The 22,074-nt window shown below is 35.5% G+C and overlaps 1 protein-coding gene across 2 annotated transcripts in view; it reads left to right on the plus strand.

The window, feature by feature from the left end:
• Positions 1–22,074, plus strand: part of BANK1 (B cell scaffold protein with ankyrin repeats 1) — a 294,852-nt gene that overhangs the window by 20,713 nt on the left and 252,065 nt on the right. For both annotated transcript variants that reach the window (XM_041760292.1, XM_041760293.1), the window contains exon 2: positions 11,557–11,955. In XM_041760292.1, the coding sequence (XP_041616226.1) occupies positions 11,557–11,955 (399 nt within the window). The remainder of the gene's footprint in view (positions 1–11,556; positions 11,956–22,074) is intronic.

A 22,074-nucleotide genomic window follows, 5' to 3' on the forward strand; every position in this document is an offset into this window, starting at 1 on the left:
ACCCACCTTCTAGTCCCCAAGAATTTGTTCTCTGTAGTTCAGATTCTGTTACTTGGTTTGCCTCTCTGTCTTTTATTTTCCCATTTGCTCATTTGTTTTATTTCTTAAATTCTACATTTAGGTATGAGTAAAGTCATATGGGTATTTGTCTTTCTCTGACTGACTTCACTTAGCATTGTAACTTTTAGCTCACTTAGCATTTCACTTAGCATTGTAACTTTTAGCTTCATCCATGTTGTTGCAAATGGCAAGATTTCATTCTTTTTTATGGCGGAATAATATTCCATTGTGTATGGATAACACATTTTGTCTATTCATCAGTTGCTCGACACTTGGCCTGCTTCCATAATTTGACCATTGTAAATAATGCTGCAATAAACATAGGGGTCCATGTATTCCTTTGAATTAGTGCCTTGTGTTTTGGGAGTAAATACACTGGATTTTGGAGTAGTTCTATTTTTAACTTTTTGAAGAGCCTCCATATACTTTCCACAGTGACTGCACCTGTTTGTACACCTGCCAAGAGTGTACAGGGTTACTTTTTATCCACGTCCTTGCCAACACTTGTTGTTTTTTGTGTCTTTGATTTTAGCTATTCTGACAGATTTGAGGTGATATCTCATTGTAGTTTTGACTTGCATTTCCCTGAGGATCAATGATGTTGAGCATCTTTTCTTTTTTTTAAGATTTTATTTATTTATTCATGAGAGAGAGAGAGAGAGAGAGAGAGAGAGAAAGGCAGAGACACAGGCAGAGGGAGAAGCAGGTTCCATGCAGGGAGCCCGATGTGGGACTCGATCCCGGGACTCCAGGACCACGCCCCGGGCTGAAGCCACCCAGGGATCCCCCTGTTGAGCATCTTTTCATGTGTCTATTGGCCATCTATATGTATTCTTGATATTTTCTTAATTAGTAACCTCATTTGTATATTTTAACTCTGAAATGAGCATATCCTTTCCTGCTCTTTCGTCTTTTACTGATAGTAGATTTATAGTTCGGGTAGACAATTAAGAGACTCAACTCAAAGTACTGTCAAACTGGGAGAAATTCTTCTCACTGTTCTCTTTCAGGGATAGCTATGGATGGGCTATAATGCAGTAACCACTCACTCTGGGCTGTTGCCAGTATGTTTTCAGACCCATTCAAACTGCTCTCATGCTTCTTTTTTCCTTTCACAAGTTAAATAATTCTCCATGAGGCTATAGGTATGTATTGAGGGAAAGGTGTTAAAACAATAGGATCTGTTGTCACAGAAGATTTAGCCACATGGTCATGGAACTTAACCCATAGAGACCTACATGGGGCTGGTTGTATATTTATCATTTCAGTTTCCTAATGGAATATGGTTACTCACAATCAAATGTATAATTTGGTAAAGAATCATTGGAAGAATAAAACATGGTCTCTCTCCAAAACTTTAGGGGTATGAATTATGGATTTTTTATAGTTATCAGAAGCATGAAATAGTATTATTATAAAGTCCAAATGACAGGGAAGACTGCACAGCAGCCAGGCCTTATAGCATAACTGTTTCTTAATCTCGCCCCACTTAGAGCTGGTATAGTTATTGGTTAACTGGTAAGTGGTCGGGATACTGACCCAGGTATATATGCTTCCTTCAGGATACAAAAAGACCTGTCCAGTGGTGAAATTCAGTAACTTATTTTTCAATATTTAGGGTGTCCTGATATGCCTTAAACCATTGGGTGTATAGAAGTTTGCAATATTTAAGGACACTGAACTTCAGCATGGTGATAAACCTCACACTCTGGTACATAAGTGTCATATATGAAATCTTCTAGGGGATTTGCTCTTTATGAGCAAGTTTAATTAAAATAATATCATCAGTTGTACATTACATATGTATTACAATATGCCTTATGGTATATCAATATTTCTGCAGACTATATTATGACAAAAAGCATAGCCTTGAGGTAAGTCAATGACAGGTGCTCCTGTCCCTGCCAGGTGAATGCAAACTGGTTATTATCTTTATTGATTGCCGTTACAAGGAAAGTATTTACCAGGTCAATGTCTGTAAATAATTTCTGTAAGCTGGTTAATTTGCCCTAATAAAGATACGTGTAGAACAGCAGTTGATATCAACACCTAGTAATGTTTATGAAAATTGACAGTTTGTACCAGTAAACTGATGAATTGAATGAAGATGTGAAGATATAACCACTATTACATCTTTCAAATCTTTCTTGGTGGTGCCAATCCTTACAATTATCCCAGGAATATAGTATTTGTTTTAATTTATGCTTTTGGTAGTGGATGGTGGGTGGATGAAGCTGAACAATTCTAGATATTTATATATTCCCTTTCCTACCATAATATCTTCATTCCCTGTAAGAATTCTGCCATTTGCTATATATGTGTATTTCCACTATATATTGCCCAGGATATCTTTATGGACCCATTGGAACTATTATTAAATATGCCCAAGGCAAGATGTCATTTGTCATTACACCAGGTTTCCATAAGTTCCCATTCTTACCAGGATGCCATTTTAGGTCTTCAGGAATTTGTGTCCATGGAAATCAATAAATAATAAGGACTAGGAGATATGGGTATTCCTTTTTCCCGGTGCACATGGCTGCAGGTCTTTGGGGAAATGCTTAGAGGAAGATTCATTGTATACATGTTTAGAAGGAAAGAAGAATCCTTTTTCAAGGGATTTGGCCTTCTCTCAGTCAAAGGGCTCTGAGTCTGTAAACCAAATAGGAGGCTGTGAATCTTCACTTACCACAGCTTAAGTCATTTTCTGTACCCAAATTTAGAATTGTTTTGTTTATAAAGGTAAAACTGAAGCTTCATCTACTATACGTATATTTTATTTATAAGGACTTTCAGATCAGTTACCTCAACAGATCCTTGCAGTGAAAAATATGTGGATTACTTAATTGCCTCTAATGATTAAGTGCTGTCATTAATTCCCTACCAATCCAGACTTCATTATTCCTCATTGACATGAAAAAGTTCGAGACCCCTGAGTGGCTCAGTGGGATGGACCCCCAAGTCTGCTCCCTGCTTGGCGGGGAGTCTGCTTCTCCCCCTGCCCCTTCCCCCATGCATGCTCTTTCTCTCACTCACTCTCTGTCTCAAATAAATAAAATATATTTCTTAAAAAGTTCCATTTGAATATCCAATTCTTATTATCATGCCCGGGCTACACAGGATAGATATCACAGAGCTTTTGATGTTTAGTAAAGAGAATATCAGAATACTCTAGAACAAGGGTTAGAAACCTGTAACCAATAGGCAAAACCCAGCTGGTGACCTATTTGTCTATAGTTTATGAGCTAAGAATAGTTTTTATACTTTTAAAAGGTTATAAAAAAAGAAAAATAAGAAGGAAAAGAGGTGGAGCAGTAGGGTAGAGAGAGAAAGAAAAAGAATATAAGTAGCCCCAAAGCCTAAGGTATTTACTGTCTAGCTGTTTACAGAAAAAGTTTGCCTGTCTGCCCCTTTTCTTCATGATGGAAGGCAAGTCTGGCAATGTAATCACATTACTCTATACTGATGGAGTCCAGATTTTAATTATCCATTCTAATAGGCTGCTAGTGCTACCCCAGGCACTTGAGTTCTGAATCTTATAGGAATACAACCGTATTGATTGATTCATTTAGGTTCAGTCTCTCTCTTTTGCCATCCTTGGTCTAATACCTCTTAAAATCCATTCCATACATAGTTTCCAGACTAATGCTGATACATATTGGCAAGATTCTGTAATAATTTTTGCATGTGAAATAGTTTTTCTGGAATTCCTTTTACTTATGGGATCTAATGCTAGTTACTGATCTTATGGGCAATCAAGGAGGAGTGTTGGCATAGATGCTGAGGAAATCTGACATTGCTTGTAAGGCATTTGTCTTAGGTAAAATGTTTTCTTTTTAATTTTGTTTTTGTTTTTACAAGGGAACACAGGTTCCCTCAGTTAAGAATGATTCAGAGATGCTTTGGAATTTAAAGTTTGGGCAGCCCGTGTGGCTCAACGTTTTAGCACCGCCTTCAGCCCAGGGCCTGATCCTGGAGACCGGGGATCGAGTCCCACATCAGGCTCCCTGCATGGAACCTGCTTCTCCCTCTGCCTGTGTCTCTGCCCCCGCCCCCATCTCTCATGAATAAATAAATAAAATCTTAAAAAAAAAAAAGTTCTCAGCCTCATCTATGTCCCCAGTCTTTCTCAAGTCTTATGATTCTACCCTTTCTTAAACAGTGTCCTCACATTGGTTTAAGAATCTTGGAGGGGTCTCCCTGCTACTGGAGCTCTACCCCTGTCTTTGTTTATATGCATGCTCTCTAGGACAGTCAGAGAAGCCGTTATATATCCTTCGCCCTTCTCCATAATCCCTATTGCCACCGTATTAACTAAATACCATAGGCATTTGATCTCCTAAAACTTTCCCTTCCATTGACAGTCCATACCAAATTATCCCTGGTGAAACACTGAGTCATTATGTTGCTTCTGCATGCCATAAATTGCCAATCTGTTATTTTCCTTGGCAAGGGGTTGCTTATACACTCTGCAATTATGAAAGCAACACAATTCCAAAATCCATCTCATAGAATTTATTTCCTATGGCCACTCCTAGTACCTGTATTTATTAGAATCATGACAGGAAACAGATGTCACTATCAAAGATTTTAACTGAAAACAATTAATAAAAGGATTATTTATTAACATGTGCAGGGCTGAGGAACTCAAGCAGGGATAGTTAAGTATTGGAACACTAATAGCAGGAATCCTTTACTACCCTTGTGAGGGAAGAGGAGGGACAATTGTTGCTAGAGCTTATGAAAACTGGAGCCATGAAAGAAAAGCCACAGAAAAGAGGCCACAAAAGAATGCAGATATTACCAGAACTAGAAGGGGGAAGTGAGTGAGAGAGCCAGTAATTAACTCTATCATTACTTATTCTCACCAGCTAGTGTTCTGATGGTGCTTTCCACTGGCATGGGCATGGGAGCCTAGGTGATGTAATCAGTCTGGACAGATCATTAAAAATATCCAAGTCCTAAGGAGATTATTCTTGAGAGTGAATTGAAGAAATGAGAAGCACTTGAGATTATGTAAGATGATACTATTACTATATTTAATGAATTCTGAAAGTGCTTTTGTTTGGAGCTAGTCAAATTCTCTGAAATCAAAATTCATCTTAAAATTTATAGTATATTGGGGTGCCTGAGTGGCTTAGTCAGTTAAGCATTTGACTCTTGGTTTCAGCTCAGATCATGATCTCAGGATTGTGAGATCAAGCTGAGCCCTGCATCGGGCTTGGTGCTAGGCATGGAGGCTCCTTAAGATTCTCTCTCCCCCTCTCCTTCTGCACCTCTCTCCTCCCTCTCTTAAAAAAATTATAGTATATTATGTTTATTTGATCACAGTATTTTTTTCTTAGAGGAATATCAAATAATAGCCTGTCTTATGGTCAGTGTTGTGTTAGATTGAGTAATCTATAGAGTAATGGCAATAACAGGAGGGAAAGGTTATGGACTTTGCAGAAATAGGATTCCACAAATTTACACTAAGTAAGTTTTAAATATTTTAAAATCTGTTCATAGATATACAATCTTTTGTGTTTATAATTTTCAAATAAACTATTAACAATTTGTGTCAGAGATTAAAAACTGATAGAGATAGAGGAAATGAACACCTGCAGTTTATATGTGAGGGGTAGAAGGGCTTTGCAAAATAATCCTGTAACAGTACATACCATGCTTTTTTTTACAAAAAAGAAAAAATTCTCATGCAAGCTTGTTCTGTGACTCATAAAAGCATTTGTTTGCATCTTTAAAGGAAGAAGAAAGAGGAAGGTTTTGCATTTGTATAAAAATAACTTTTCCTGGTTGTTCTTCATTATAGCTGAAAAGCATAATCTTAAAATGATGTGTTGGTGCCTTCCTGTATTTGAAAGGAAGAGCTAAGTTATATATATATATATATATATATATATATATATATATATATAGAGAGAGAGAGAGAGAGAGAGAGAGAGAGAGAGAGATTTCCCCTGAAGAAAACTGAGAACTGGATATGAGTGCAGGTAGTTGATTTAGAGAATAAGCCCATGAAGCACTAGTGAAAAAATAGGGAATGTGAGACAAGGGGAGAAAAGCTTAATAATGTGTATATTAATAAGCAGAATAACAGTTGACAATTACAATTCAGCATCACTGGGGTTCCTCTAATTACTGTATAGAATTAAACCCCAGAATAGTCCTACTGAAGGAAGGAAGAGCTGTTATTTACACACTGATTTCCATCCTGCATTGACTGAGGGTTGCCTTCCAGCCCTCCCTGCCCTAAATCCCCACACCTCTGAGCTGCCAGGCAGATGCACACACTGAGGAAACTCTCTCAGAGCACAGAAAGTGTTCAGGCAGTAGAAAGTAGAACAGAGGTTGGAAATGGTCAGTGTACTTAATAGCCTATCACTGAAATGCAGCTCTTGGGCCAGGAAGATATGGGATGTACATTAGTAGAATCTGCTATACAGATATATAAAGAAAGCACCTGATATTTTTTGCTACTATGAATAAGTGAAATTAACCAACTTTCCTGGGGAAGAAACATGAGTTATAGTGTGTTTTACTACATTAATGCCTTTGAAAAAAAGTCCCTAGTTTTGTTTCTTTGTTGTACTAGTTACAGTACAAAGTTAGAGGATAAGACAAGTTTGTTTACATTTACTGTATATTTTGAATAATGATATATATATTGTGTGTGTGTGTGTGTGTGTGTGATTCTATCAAGATTAATGTTCATGTTATGACTACTGAGTCCATTATGGCTATAAATAATTTCTTCGTAATTTTCTGCTTTTTTTTCTACAATTTGGTCACCAGGTAAAAAAATATAACATTGAAAAGATGCATTATACTGTTTTTCTTCATTATGCACAGACATGGATAAAAGATGGGATATTATTCAAAAAGGAGAAAATATGCCATTTAAAACTACATATATGTAATAGGAAGGATTTTGATTCAGGAAGGATTTTGATTCATGACCAGTCACATTTCTTTTGGTAATATGTAATGTAATCTGCTCTCTGTGCAAAAGCAATTAGTGATATCAATTACTGATACAAATTTCCTTCAAGTTAAAAAAGTTATTATAGTATTTTGTAGGATAAATAAAAGGCATCATTATCGAATCTGAAAGAACATTTTGGAGTATATTTATAAAAATTAACATGGCTGTATTCTGTTCTATCATTGTAAAATGATGTCATTTACATTATGTTGCCAGACTGGAAATTTACATTTTAAATAATTTATTTACAGACTTTATTTAATCTTCAAAAGCAATTTCCTTTTATTTTGACTAAGCTTTTTAGGAATGAAAATTTTGTGTTTGTGTATTTCAGATTCATTATTTATTATTTCATTTCACAACCTATAGAAGTCAGAAAATCTTAATGACAATAACCCTCATTAAACTGGCAAATAATGATTAAGTTTGATTATTTCAAGTGTGTAAAACAAAGGCTAGTAGGTTTGTCTTGAGAGTCAATAGAGAACTATTGTTGGGGTTATAGTCCAAATCTTACTCAAGGACAAGCTTCTGTTTTGTAAAGAAGAGAAAAATCATGGCTGTGAAAAGTCCGTTTATTAACTTTTGCATTTTGACTCAACATGGTTTCAAAAAGAAAAGATTGGAAGTCAGCATAAGGACCAATTACTGTCTTTGTGGCCCTGACAAGTTACTGAAACTTTTTGAGGCTCAGTATGATCACCTGTAAAATAAGAATAACAAGACAACTGCATATAGTTTTATGAATATTAAATGAAAGAATACATGTTATGTGCTTAGCAACACATATTATTAAATAATAATTGAGAAAGTTAAAGGTTAAAATATTGAAATGATTTTATCCATAGAGAAGAAATGGATGACATTTAATGCTTTTGAAATGTGTCCTGTAGGGGTTATTGACTAACTATAGGTCAAATATAAATTTAAAAGGAACACTTAATTTCAGCCTAAAAGTAAAATGGCCATAGAGTATTGAGAGAGACTACCTGTCTACTCTTTCTTGGGAAGTTTTGAAAGATAGGTTATTATTTTCTCTAGATTTGATATCTTATGGTAGTGTGATACCCAACCACATAACATGGGAATTACTCATTTTGTACTTTAAAGATTTTATTTATTTTATTTTATTTTATTTTTATTTTTATTTATTTTATTTTATTTTATTTTATTTTATTTATTATTTTATTTTTTAGAGAGAGAGAGTAAGAGGGGGAGAGGAGCAGAAGAAGAGGGACAAGCAGATTCCACACTGAGCAGGGAGCCATACCTGGGGTTTAATCTCATGACCCTGAGCCAAAATCAAGTCAGATGCTTAACGAAAATGAGCTACCCAGGTGCCCCTCATTCTGTACTTTCAAATATCCTCAAAGCTTGTTCTGTAATTTTATTGATTTAAGTTTTAGAGTTAAGAAGAAAGTTCTGTAAGTTCTTCATAGATAACCATACTCTGGAGTATATCATATGTTCTATTTCCTCTTTTTCCTTGGTAGGAAACCAGAGTCCTGGTAAGCTTTCACATACTTTGCATACTTAAGAATAACTCAAGGGCTGCTAAATATTGACTAACCTAACTCATATCACTACAAAGAATCTATCTTAATCTTTCAAATAATTCTATAGTGTCCTTTGCTGTTAGAGGTTAAAACTATAGGCTGTAGGATCAGACTGCCTGCATTGGAATCCTAATTCCCGTACCACTTCAGTTTCCCGTCTGTATAATGACATTAATATTTGAACCTATTACATAGGGTAATTTTGAGAATAAAGTAAAATGATATATGTAAAACACGTAGAATCCTAGTTTACTTGAAGCACCTGGTAATTTAATTATTAGTTTTTTCTTTACTGTCCTTATTTTATAACTATAAAGTAGCTTGCTCTGGCTGTATATAATCATAGAAGGAAAACTTTCTCTACTGTTCCTCAAACATAAAAATACTGAATTACGGCACCATGTTTGTATTTGTTCAACATGTATTTATTTAGCATCCAGGCTGGGTGAGTTACTACACAAGGAGTAACAGAACTACCTTGATGACTCATACACAACTTGTGTATGATTTCCCATATGCTTTCTGCCAGATGTCATTTTCATCCTACACACATAAGTAAATTTTAAAAATCTATTGAAAACCTGTTCAAGAAATTGTGGTAGGTATTGTTTAGGAATCAAAAAGTTGAAAGAGACAGCATCTTTCTTCTTTCTTTTGAGACTTTACTTTTTATTGCAGAATAATTTACACACACAATCTAAGGTACACAGATAAATAAATTTTTATCTGTGTATACTTTATGTGACAGCCATTCCGACCAAGATAAGAACATTTCCAGAATCCTGGTAGGTTCTCCCATCCCTGCTTTCATTTAATCCTATGCCCAGATACTCTATCTGCATTAGCATGGATCTTTTTTCTTTTTTCTGTTTTTCAACTTCGTATAAATACAATCATGAAATATACTTTTTTTTCCTTTCACCTCATATTATGTCTTTGGATTTATCCATGTTGTACTTAGCAGTGATTCATTTTCACTGCTGTATAGTATACTACAATATGAATACACTATAAAAATTATTTTTGTAAGAACTTTCTTATAATTCATTATAATCTGGGTTTGAAATTGCTCTGAAGAAATCTATGGCTAACTTAATGTTTTTCTCCTCCTGGGTGACTTGCTCTTCCTTCCTGAGTAGGTGGAGACATTTTATAATAATCACTAAACCAAATGCAATTTAATCAAAATAGGTTTTCCCTTAACAATTTTTCTTAGAACATGATCGTGCTCCACTGATACATGGAACTGGTTTCTTTTTATTTCATATTTTAAGGACTTCTAAAATTACATTTTAAAATATTTTACTATGTCTTTTGTTCTACTTTAGCTTTTAGGTTGTCTTCATATTGAGTCTTTTCCTTTTTTTAGTCTTTTAGCCAGATATTCATATTTTTACCAATTGCTAGGACTTTGTTCTCTTTTTCTGCATTTACTATGAAAATATTGAGCTTTTCTTTTAGTCCAGAAATTAAAATATTATCTATGTTTAACCTAGTTATTGCTTTTCTAATTTATATATTATCAGGGGAATGGTACTGTTTGGCTCAACTTGTCTCCCTATCTCGTATATACTTTTAAATGATATTTTTAAAAAAGTTAAATCAATTTCTTTGAACTCTGATTTTATTTAATATCTGGTCTTTTTATACTATAGATGACTTTTATGGGGTTTTTTTTCTTCTCTGCTTATCATTTCTACTAGTTTTTGCATGCTGTGTTTTATTTTTATGATATTATTACTGTTAATATTATTTGCATAATATCTTCTCACAACAACAAATTTGTGTTGCTAATATTTTCATCTTGCTTGTGTTTCTCTTAGCTCTACTTAGGCTTTCTGTTTGCTTAATATAGTGTTGATAAATTATTCGTTAAATTCCCCTCCCTATCTTTTTTGCTTTTAATTTTTCCCTTAAAGCTACAATTTGAGTGACAAAATTTGTGTTCCATTCAATTTTTTATGACCTGAAAGAGAAGGAGAGGAGATGCAAAGTGTCCTCGGTTGGAGGTCCTCGGTTGTGGCCTCTGAGACCTGTTAAATGTTGTCTGCAAGGCCCCTCTCCTCTTGCCCACTTGAGTTCCTGTGGGATTTGCCTGGTTTTCCTGACTCAGCCTGAGTCCTGGCTTGTGGAGAGTCCTGACAGTCTTTCCTACTCCTGCAGACACCCCCTGATCAGTTTCCAGATGGGAAAGAGATTCATAAGCACCCTGGTGGTTATGGTGATGACTGAAGTTTCTTTATCGGAATTGGTTGTGGGGTCAGAGAGAGGTCTGGGATTAGTGCTGTCCTATCAGAACCTTTGAATTATTTCATCAGCATGATGACATAAGATAGTACCCTTTTTATTTGGTTTCTGCTATTGAATTTTTCTTTTTAAAAATTTTTATTTTGTTAGTATTCTGGGCATAGAAATTCTATCACTTGTTTTTGTGCACTATCTTTACCTGGAAAAAAGATTTGAAAGTTTTTTTTATGAAAATTCTCTCATGTCTTTACAGAATAATCTGATTCCTTAGGCAGAGCTTATGTATTTACTTTTACCTTCATTTAGTAGAAAGAGAAACAACAGCGTAAAGGGGTTAAATATTGTGATCTAGGTAAATTTTGTGGTTACTGGCACAGCCATGCCTGGTAGCCTAGCTCCTGTAATCCTACAAAATATTCTTTTTATTCTATCATGAAACTTCTCTGTTCTTTGGGTTGAGCATCTTGGTTCACTCTGGTTCAGTGAGTACAGCGTAGACTCACACAAAGCATGAACTGTGTTGACCTTAAGGATTACTTTAATCCTGTATTATTTCATAATGGGAATAACATGAATTATATTATTGGTCTCTGGTATAATAAAAGTAATATATTCTTTAGAGAATACATGCACTTTTTGAGATTAATAATATAATTTGCTATTAGCACTTCAAACATAAGAAAATTAATACATTGTTTTCTGTTTTTCCAGAAAATGCAAAAGATATCATAATGATATATGAAGAAGATGCTGAGGAATGGGCTCTGTACTTGAAGGAAGTTTTTTTACATGTTGTGAAAAGAGAAGCAATCCTATTATATCACTTGGAGAATTACTCTTTTTGGGATTTGGAATTGCTGAGTTTAAACTGTTGTAAATGTAAACTTTTGATATTATCAAATGGCCTGCTTAAAAACCTAACTCCAAAGAAATGTCAATTTCTGGAAAAGGTACTTCATTCACCAGAAAGTGTGGTTACTCTGCTGTGTGGAGTGAAGAGTTCAGATCAGCTCTACAAATTATTAAATATCGCTGGAGGCAGATGGGAGATATCTACTGAGCAGGAGCCCCAAGATTACATCGCTGTAATCGAGAGTATCGTATTCAGAGGTAGTGTTACCAAATCTTCTTTATATATTTTTCTATAATTAAGACATCTAAAGTGTTTTTGGACCAATGAATATCTGAAGTTAGGATAAAAAAAAATAAAAGCCAACATCATGTTGTATGTATGTTGCACTTTCCTCAAAGTCCATGAAGGTTCTTAAGTTTTAGCTATGTTCCAATCAGCGCTTATTAGTTGTTCTAAAATACGGTTTGTAAATATATTCCTTAGGGTAGTCTTGTAAGCTCATATCATACTTGGTAGAAAAAATATGGTATACTATATGTCAGTTTGATTCTAGAGTTTTCAGAAGCTGGTTTCTTACTTAACTGGGAAGGCTTGAGTTAATATCTACCCTAGTACTGTTACCAGTCAGTAGCAGTCTAAGCTTTGAATGTCTGCTTTAGAATGATAAAACTTCTGTTGTGCTGATTATTGTATGATATCTATTACTATGGTAGGGAATACTGTTATTTTTAGTAGTTTTAAATTTAAAAAAATTTTGTTTTAGTCACATAGCTACATGTTAAAGAGCAGAACATAAGGTTCCTCTACAGTAATTAATTGCAGTTCCATGTAAGAGTCAAAACTCTGAAGCTGTCTATTGTTAGTTTCTCCCTCCTACTGTTCTATTCTGATTCCTCCTGGGTGTGGAAGTGGTGCTGTGTTAGCTGCATTACTGGTTTTCTCAACCTGCATTTAGCCTTTTATTACCAGTGTTCTAGCAATAGTTCCCTCTTCTTGAGGGAAGAGGTGAGGTCCTGATTTTCTATTGGCCATGTCAAATATTAAGTGTTGCCTCTTCTCCTTGGAGCATATTTCTGGGTTCTTTGACGTTCCCTCTCTTCACTGGGATGTGTCACCTGTGGCTCCTTGATGAGATGACTGTGTCCTCTCTTGATACTCCTACTTGTGGTGGTTTATGGTTTCTTACTGTTGATACCTACGTTACTCTTCTGTGTCACTTTTGATAGAAATCACTCCGAGATTCCCCCAGCTGGCTTTTTCTCCCATTCGGCCTACACCAGTCTGTAAAAACACCTGTTTATCTTTTCCTTGTCAAACTCTGGGCATGCAAGCCATTTTCAGTATAGCCAACACTGTCCTACCCTTAGAGTAGCAACATGGCCACTGCCTTTTACCTTTAGTCATTTCCAAACATGGGTCTGCATGAATCTTGTTCTGTAGAACCAAAGAACGTATGTCAATCACAGATATTTTTGCTGGAGGCCCCTGTCATTGTGCTTGAAGATGGTGCCATCTGTCAGTTTTTCCCATGGCGCATGGTGGGACACACAGTGCACCAATGGCTCTTAAAAAAAATCCTCTTCGTATTTTCTAGCATTCTAACCTCTTCAAATTCAGTATGTTTTAAGCCTTGTTTTATAGTTATCTATTGTTGCATGACAAGTTATCCTAAAATTTAGCAAATGGAAACAGCAAATGATAATTCTATTACAGTTTCTACAATTAAGGAATCTAGGAGTTGCTTAGCTGGGAGGTTGTGCATAAGGGTGTCTTGTGAGGTTGCAGTCAAGCTGTCCATAGCTACAATCATCTGAAGGTCTCACTGTCCACCGGGGGAAAATTTACTTTCAACAGGAGCTTTCATTGTTGGCAAGTTTGTTATTATTTTTTTAGTTGTATCATTGGATGAAAGTCATCTCTTATAGAATCCTGAGGAAAGGCCCTTGGGAGCAACATTTCTGAAATTTTGCATATTCAAAATTCTTGCGTGTTTGTTTCTTGAAGTATAGCTGGGCTGAGAACCATTTTGCTCTTATTTCTTCTAGCATTGTAGAATATAGGGAATTCTTATTTACCTGGCTGATAAATGATTCTTAATTTATATTTGAAGTCTAGTGACTTTCACTAGAATTTTATCCTAGTGCTGACTCTTTTGAACTATTTTTCCCATGGACATGATTATTTTTGTTTTTGTTTTGTTTTGGTCTTTCCCCAAATCCAATATAGAGATTTAAGTGTTCTTTACTTATATCTTTAAATATTCACACTATTTTATTATTATTATTTGCACTATTTTATTATTATTTTCTTTTTCAGGGATTCCTTCTATATGTATGTTGAATTTATTTTGTCTGTGCTGCACTCTATAACTTCTAATTCTTTTTCATTCATCATTAATATATATTTAGTATGCATGTATCACTTCAACCCTTGCTACCTTCTTATGCTTTCAGTACTTTCTCTTTCCCTATATTACTTCCAATTTCTCCTTCATTTTTATGGTGCTTTTACTTTCTTCCATTATGCCATTTGGTTGAGCACTGAAAGCTTACAATTTGTCTCCTAATCTTATACTGTTAACCTTGCCTTGACACCTTGCATTTTTGCATTATATAGTTGCTTCAAAAAGGTGGTTGTTCTCATTATATTTGAAAAAGTCGTGGTGAAATATTTGGCCACAATTTTCCACTTCTTTCAGGGTGGCGTTTTTTTAGTGTGTATGTCATTGGTTTTCTGTTCCCCTCCTCCCCTGTCCTTTTCTCCTACTCTTGTAGTGTCTTCATATAGATCCAGTGCTGGTCCAGCTTTTTTTTGAGTCACCAAACTGAACGAGTTTGTCTTGGTCTAGCCAAAGGTGATAGCCAAAATCCAAACATGGATTTTGTTGTTGGTTTTGTTCCATTCCTCTCGCACACAATGAAAGACTTTACTTCTCTGTTTCCACAGATAGAGACTGCTTTCTACAAATCTGTCTTTTCTGTGTAGTTCCTTATTTAGCCTCACTTTCTCTACTTTCTGAAACTGTACTGCTTCCACATATGCTTCTACCTGAAACTGCTGCATTATGTCTGCAACATAAAAAGGCATGACTCTTGACCTTAAGGAAGGTATGTTTGTTCGCTCTTTTTGAAATCTGCAGCTTCTGGATTATTTCTTCAGGGTTTCTTTTCTCTGTTTCCTCCTGCACACCCTTTTGCTCAGTCATCACTGATTTTGGAGCCATTCCATTGATCTGGAGGTCTTAAGATTTCACTGTTTCCTGTTTTCAATACAAAAGGCATTTGCACAATTGTCATTTTCTATGTTTTGGAACGATTTCTAGAAACAAAACAGGGAAAACATTTTCACTACAGTTTTCAAATTGGCAGTCCTCAAGTTTCTTATGATCTCTGGGTTTTTAGCACTCTTCAAGTATATTATAGGGTTTGGGGGTTTTTTTTGGATGAAAAAAGAAAATATCACAGTTGGGAATTATGGAAAAAATTACAATAATGTACATAAAGTGCAAGTGATTTTATGCTAATTTTTCTCCCCTGAGACAGAAGAACATTAAAAATTGGTGACAAAATTTTGAGTGATTGTCCACACTCATCATTTCTATTTCCTTGAAGAACTCAAATTTGTTTTGATCACTTAAATTACAGTATCACTGGTAGGTAATATAAAAATATTGAGCAATATCTTCTTGCTGTTTTACTTATTTTGTTTTATGATGAGTCCCCTTGGGTGGCTATGGCAGTGGTGTTCTGCTATATCTTCAAATTATATTTCTGTTGATATTTGGTAGGAGAAAAGCTTACACTTTGGATAACATAGGACTACTTTGAGATACTTAACTCTCATCTTCAGTCCATTCAAGTTTTAGACTATGATTTCTTGGAGTAAATTAGATGCACCTGCTAAATGGAAAATACAACAAAGTTGTGTGGGAAAATACATTTCAAGATGATATATTTGTCTGAACTACAAGCATGCAACCAGAATTTAGTTCTATAAATGATTTTTTTTTTAAATTTTTATTTATTTATGATAGTCACAGAGAGAGAGAGAGGCAGAGACACAGGCAGAGGGAGAAGGCAGGCTCCATGCACCGGGAACCTGATGTGGGATTCGATCCAGGGTCTCCAGGATCGTGCCCTGGGCCAAAGGCCCGCGCCAAACCGCTGCGCCACCCAGGGATCCCTATAAATGATTTTTAAACCATGTGTAAAAGAACTTTTATGTGTAGGTTGTGTTCTTTGATAAAATTGGTGTAAATGCTGTAGTTTATGCAATAAAAAATTTGTTTTAATAAACAGTTTAAAGGGCAGTCCTGGTGGCTCGGCGGTTTAGCACCGCCTTCAGCCTAGGGCGTGATCTTGGAGACCTGGGATAGATCGAGTCCCACGTCGGGTTCCTTGCATGGAGCCTGCTTCTCCCTCTGCCTGTGTCTCTGCCCCTCTCTCTGTGTCTCTCATTAATAAATAAATAAAATATTTTTAAAAAATAAACAGTTTAAGTGATCTGCTAAACTATTTTGTTTCATACTGCTATTAGTGTTGAATACATAAAGTCTGGTTTTAAAAAAAATAAGTGAAATAGGGTGAAAGGTGTGGAATTCAATTTTTATTGTCCCTTTTCTTACCTCCTCTCTATCCCATAGAGAAATTATAAAAGAAAAAGGAAACTTATTATTCAGAAACATGATAAGGAGAATAATAAAAATGCCAGAAAGTCATGGAAATAATTAAATGTTCTAATGTAGTCACATAGGAAAGAAAAATCAGAGGAGATTTTTGTAAAACTTAATGAAAAAGAAAGATATTTTATAATTAATCAAGGCTCCAGAGAAGTTTTTAATATTAAAAAAAGATGAAAAAAGATACACTCATGGTTATTCTGAATATTTTATTTCCTTTTAAGGAATTAAGTAAGTTAAATTTCCTGTCTTCTTAATTCCCAAATTGAAAGTAATACAGACCCATCTGTATTTTCCACGTTTCTGTGTGTGGTACAACCACTTTGACCATGTTTCTTCTTTTTTCAGTCTTCTGTTTCTTTTTTTATTTTTGGATCTTTACTTCATTTTCTCCATCTGTTCTTTCTACATATATAGGTTTCATATAGCATTGTTTATATAGAATAAAATTATCTAATCTCAGATTTGCATAAAATAAACTAATACTTTTGAGTGTTACCATTGTGCACTTTATTGTTTATAAATCTTACCCTTAAAAATGATTAGCAGTTTCTGTGATCATGACACATTTATTTGGTCTCTTTCCTCCCTGCTCTTTGTTTTTTATTGTGATATCTTTTGCCTTTGGACTCTTTTAAGCACTGTGGTTTGTTCTAACAGCTGGGTCAGCGCTCTCCAACATTTATCATATTTTCGTATATGTATGAAAAGATAATATTTATGTTTCCTATTTATTTTGTTACCAAGGGTGAGATGGAAAAGGAAAGAAGCCTCGGTTCTTTTCGCTGCCACAGTAAAGAATTACAGGACAACAAAACGAAAGTAAAACTGAGCAAAGTTTCATTAAAGTGCACTTCAAGGGAGGAGCGAGCCAGTCAAGAGAGACAAGGGTGGGAAACTCTGGGGTGTCGGCTTATATTAATTTTTTCTTTTGGGTGGGTCCTAGGATCGCAGCATTTGAGAGACAGGCCTGGATTGTATCATAATTAGCCAACAAAGCATGTCCTTTTCCAAGAGGTATTCAAAATGTCTGTGTGGGATAGGAAATCGTAACATTATTTCCATTCTGGAGACAGGCAAAAGGCAAGGGGCTGCTTTCTTGCACAAATGTAACAAGCGCTACAAACTTAACTCTTCTCTGAAGGAATACTGTAGTGGCAAAATGACTGCTAGAGGGGTGCAGTGGGGTGGTGCCTGGGTGGTCCTAGATTGGGGCTCTCCCCCAGGATGTCTAAGGTCCATCCTCCTGTCTGTCGTGCCTAGTTTCCTGCCTAACAATTTTATATTTCAATATTTCATATTTATCTTGCTTTCTTCACTGTCAAATGGTAGATGTAATAGTGGTGGGAAAGCTGCTCTTTCACGAAGAACTTGAAAATTTTAATTTTCTTATCATATTACCAAACAAGGGATTATTATTTTTAGCTTCATTAAACCTAAAGAAGAAGCCTAAAACTAAGAATAGCAATGTTAGGGGTGCCTGAGTGGCTCAGTGGGTTAAGTGTCCAACTCTTGACTTCGGCTCAGATCATGATCTCAAGATCATGAGATCAAGCCCCATGTGGGGCTCTGCACTCAGCAGGAGTCTGCTGGAGATTCTCTCCCTCTGCCCCTCCCCCTGTTCCCACTCACTCTCTAATCCCCAAATTCCTAAATACATACATGCATACATACATTCTTTAAAAAATAGCAATGTTAACAATGGAGTTTTTGGAGAAACAAAACAGCAACAACACAGCAGAAACAAACTATGCAGAGGCATTTGTTTTTCTTTTCTCCAATTTGAGCCACGTACTGCTACAAGAGCTCTGGTTTGCTGGTCAGTGAGGACACATGGCCTTTCAAATGAAGTCTACCCTCTCTGTGTGGCTTTTAGCTCCCCAAGGGTATAGCTCCAGCATAGGCCATCTCTGTTGTTAACATTAGTATAAGCACATGCTGTACATGAGGGCAATTACACCACCTCCCATTGAACACATAGTCTCTCATTCCTGCCTGTACCATTGTTTTTATGCTGCCTTCTTTACCTGGAGTACCCCTTCCCATATTTTCAGTTAAAATCTGAGCCATCCTTCAAGGTCAACTATGAAAAGCTGTTTGTCGATGAATTCATCTCAGATGAATACTTTCTGCTTGAAAAAATACTTTCCTCATCCCTAATTCTATTAAAATTTTATTATTTACTTAGGACTCTCAATCCTTTGTAACTATTTTAGACAATTTCTTTTCTTCTCCTTATTTCAGTTTTAAGAATGTAATGATGGTAACTTTCTTTTTAAAACATTTCAGCATCCTAAATATCCAGAAAAACAGAAGAGTACAAATTGCGCTTTTTAATTGCAGGTTTGTAAATGTTTATTGGTGCAGTTGGGCTTTTCTCTTTGATAATTATTAAAAGGTTTACCGCGGTATTCTTGCCAAGAATACATAATCTGAATCTAATCATGATGAAAATATCAGACAAACCCAAACTAAAAGATATTCCACAAAAGAATTTTTTTGTACTCTTCAAAAATGCTAAGGTCAAGAAACTAAAAGAAAGGATGAATTATTATTCCAGATTAAAAGAATCTAAAGTTGTATGAAAGCTATATACAGTGAATAATCTTGAATTGGATGTTGGACTAGGAAATACAGCCATAAAGGAAATTACTGGGATAATTGATGAAATATGATTATTGACTGTATTAGTTAGTAGTGTTGTATGATGTTCAGTTCTCAGATTTCGAAATTATATTGTGATTAGATAAAAGAATATCCTTTTTTAAGGAAATACATATTGAAGATTTTAGGGGTAATGTAGCAGGATGTCAACTGGCATATGTATACAACACATACATATATATAAACACACATATGTAGATAGACATTTGCATCTGTTTACACAGCCATATGTATATAGGTATGCCTATGTGTGTATTGTGTGTATTGTGTGTATGATAATTGGATAAATATCCTGAGTTATCTACTTGCATATCTGCAGTTCTAAGAAATGAACAAAAGGCAAAGTTACCACACTCTTGTGCTAGGTGCTGTGTAGCTTTGAGAAATGATGCTTTTCAGGGACATAGTTCAGTGCATGCACTGTGAAATTAGACCTCATTTCCCTGTGATTGGTATCCACAGAGCCTCTAAATGTTTATTTCCTATGTAATAATACAGCATTCTCCTGCCATTCTTACTGTGGGGAAAGGGGGAATTATCTGGCATGAGGCACGAGAGGTCAATCTTTTTTTCTATGTAAGATTCAGCTCTCCAGTCAAGTACCATATCTTATGTCTTATACTTTGAGTAGTTGTATATTGTGTTTCCTTCTTAGAATAACTGAGTGGTTCAGAGACATTAGATAATGATTAGGAATCATCAACTTACAATGAGTTTCTCCTCAAAATTTCCTGTATAAGCAGAATGTTTAAAAGAGAAATTTAGTTTTTCATTAAACAAATTGTAAATACATATGTCTCACATGGAAACCCTGCTACTTGCCTCTAAGTCTTGAATAATAGGTATTGCAGAGACCTGACTTAAGTAATAATACTTTTCACCTGATATTACTATGCTGATTAGATTATTTAATACACATAAAGAACTTTAAAGAGTTTCTGCTGAAGAATCAGTGCTTAATAAATATAAGCTGGTTTTATTACTTTTCTTTCTATACATAAAATGAAAAGAAGGAAGGAGAGAGGGAAGTAAGGGTGGGACGGTGGGCAGGAGTAAAAGGAAAAGAGGGAGGGAGGGAAGAAGAGTGGAGGTAAAATGTAGGAAGAAGAGGTGGAGGAGAGGGAAGAGAGAGGCTGAGAGTGGGTGAGAAAAGGAAGATGAGAGAGACAGGCGTGCTCTAGGACTGTACATAGGGGCCAAGATATTAATGGTTGAGCAAGAAGCAGAGATCAGAGTAGTGAATGGAAAACCCAAGGTTGAAAAGAATGTCAAGGAAAGAAGTGGGTCAGGTACCAGGTAAACACTAACAAATAAAGGAGGGGTTAAAGTTCAGGGAACAGAAAACAAGTGGAAATTGAGGAAATAGGGTGGAATAGGAAGGGAGCATTGATTTCAGTCACCAAGGCTGATAACAAAGAATAGCTCCATTTATTTCAGCATTTGTACCTAGTCCCTTGCAGAGCTCAGGATGATCTCAGGTGAGGCCCTGAAGCTTTGGGACCAGGCTCAGAAAAAAACACCTGCAGGGGGCTAGGAAGGAGAAGTTCTGAGAGAAATGACATTTGTCTTTCTGGTAACTTATCAATTAGATAATTGGGTTTGTTTTTCTCACTAGCTAGATGTGGTAAATATGGAGAAAAGTGTATACATGTTAAAAGCAAGCAGAAATTCCATTTTTGAGTGGTTCTAGTTGTTCATTTTCATAATTCGATGGGTTTGGGGTTTCTCTAATAAGATGAATAAAATAGAACCACTCCTAGTTTATTAAATGTTTGTAATTTTCGAATTTTAAATATTTTTTAAGAGTAAAGGGAACTTGGGGTGCCTGGGTGGCTGGGTTGATTAAATGTCTGACTCTTGATTTCAGCTCACGTCATGATCTCAGGGTTGTAAGATAGAGCCCTACTTTGAGCTCCATGTTGGGGATGGATCATGCTTGAGATTTTCTCTCTCCCTCTCTGTCTGCCCCTCCCCTGCTCTCCCTCTCTAAAACAAACAAACAAACACCACAATTTAAAAAAAGAGTAAAGGGAACTTTATTGGTTTTATGAAGTAATGGAAATTTTCCTGTATTGTTTCATGAAGTAAAGGGAGCCTTCCTACATTGTTCCAACTTTATAGAATAGCAAGAAGAATAAATATAAATCATTATTCATTTTGTGAGTCTCTAGCCATCTCAGTCAGACTATGCAAGGAGTGAGAAGAGGACTTGCCAAAATTTCAGATACTCGGCACCACCCTAGTCCTATTTAATTACAACTCTGGGAGTGAGTTGTGAAAGCAGAGAGCAGAGGTCTTGGGAATAAACATTAAGTGAGTTCCCCATGTGGCTGGTATACCCTGATGTTTAAGAACTACTAATCTGGACCAATTTTCTCATGAATATAATCTCTGTTGATGATTAATAAAGCATTGCTCAAAGAATAGAAATGGTGGCATTGCACATTTTAAATCAGTATTTCTCCTTTGTTGTTTGAAAATTTCTAAATTTTCTTTTGGAAAAGGAAATCATTTATGTGGATTTTGTAAATATGTATGCAATTATAGTTTGCCTCATTACTTTAGAAAGTAATGACTACCTTGAAGCATGACTCCTGATCATTTATACTGGTATGAAAAAGTTATTTTTGAAATTCTATTCTTGTATTCTGATGTGAAATATATTATTCATACAGGGCAGAGTATATGTGTATAAGCATTTTGTAGAGAAATTTAAAAATCACTCACCTGCAGGCTTGCCTTCATCTTAAGATACAGAATGTTACTAATTCCCATGAACTCTCTGGGAACTTCTTCCCCCATCGTCTTTCTCTTTCCTATTTTCTTTGATAACCACCATTCTCCAGTTTCTTTATATAGTTTTTTTGTTGTTATGTTTATAGTTTTACTGCATGTGTTTTTATCTATAAAATGTATTATCTGGATTGCTTGGGTTTTTTACTTTATATTAATGGAAACATATTGCATTAACTCTTTTCTGATTCAATAGTATGTTTTTAAGACTTGTCCATGATGATGTGTATATAGTTAAATT

This window comes from Vulpes lagopus, chromosome 6 (genome assembly GCF_018345385.1).
Source record: "Vulpes lagopus strain Blue_001 chromosome 6, ASM1834538v1, whole genome shotgun sequence".
NCBI lineage: Eukaryota > Metazoa > Chordata > Mammalia > Carnivora > Canidae > Vulpes > Vulpes lagopus.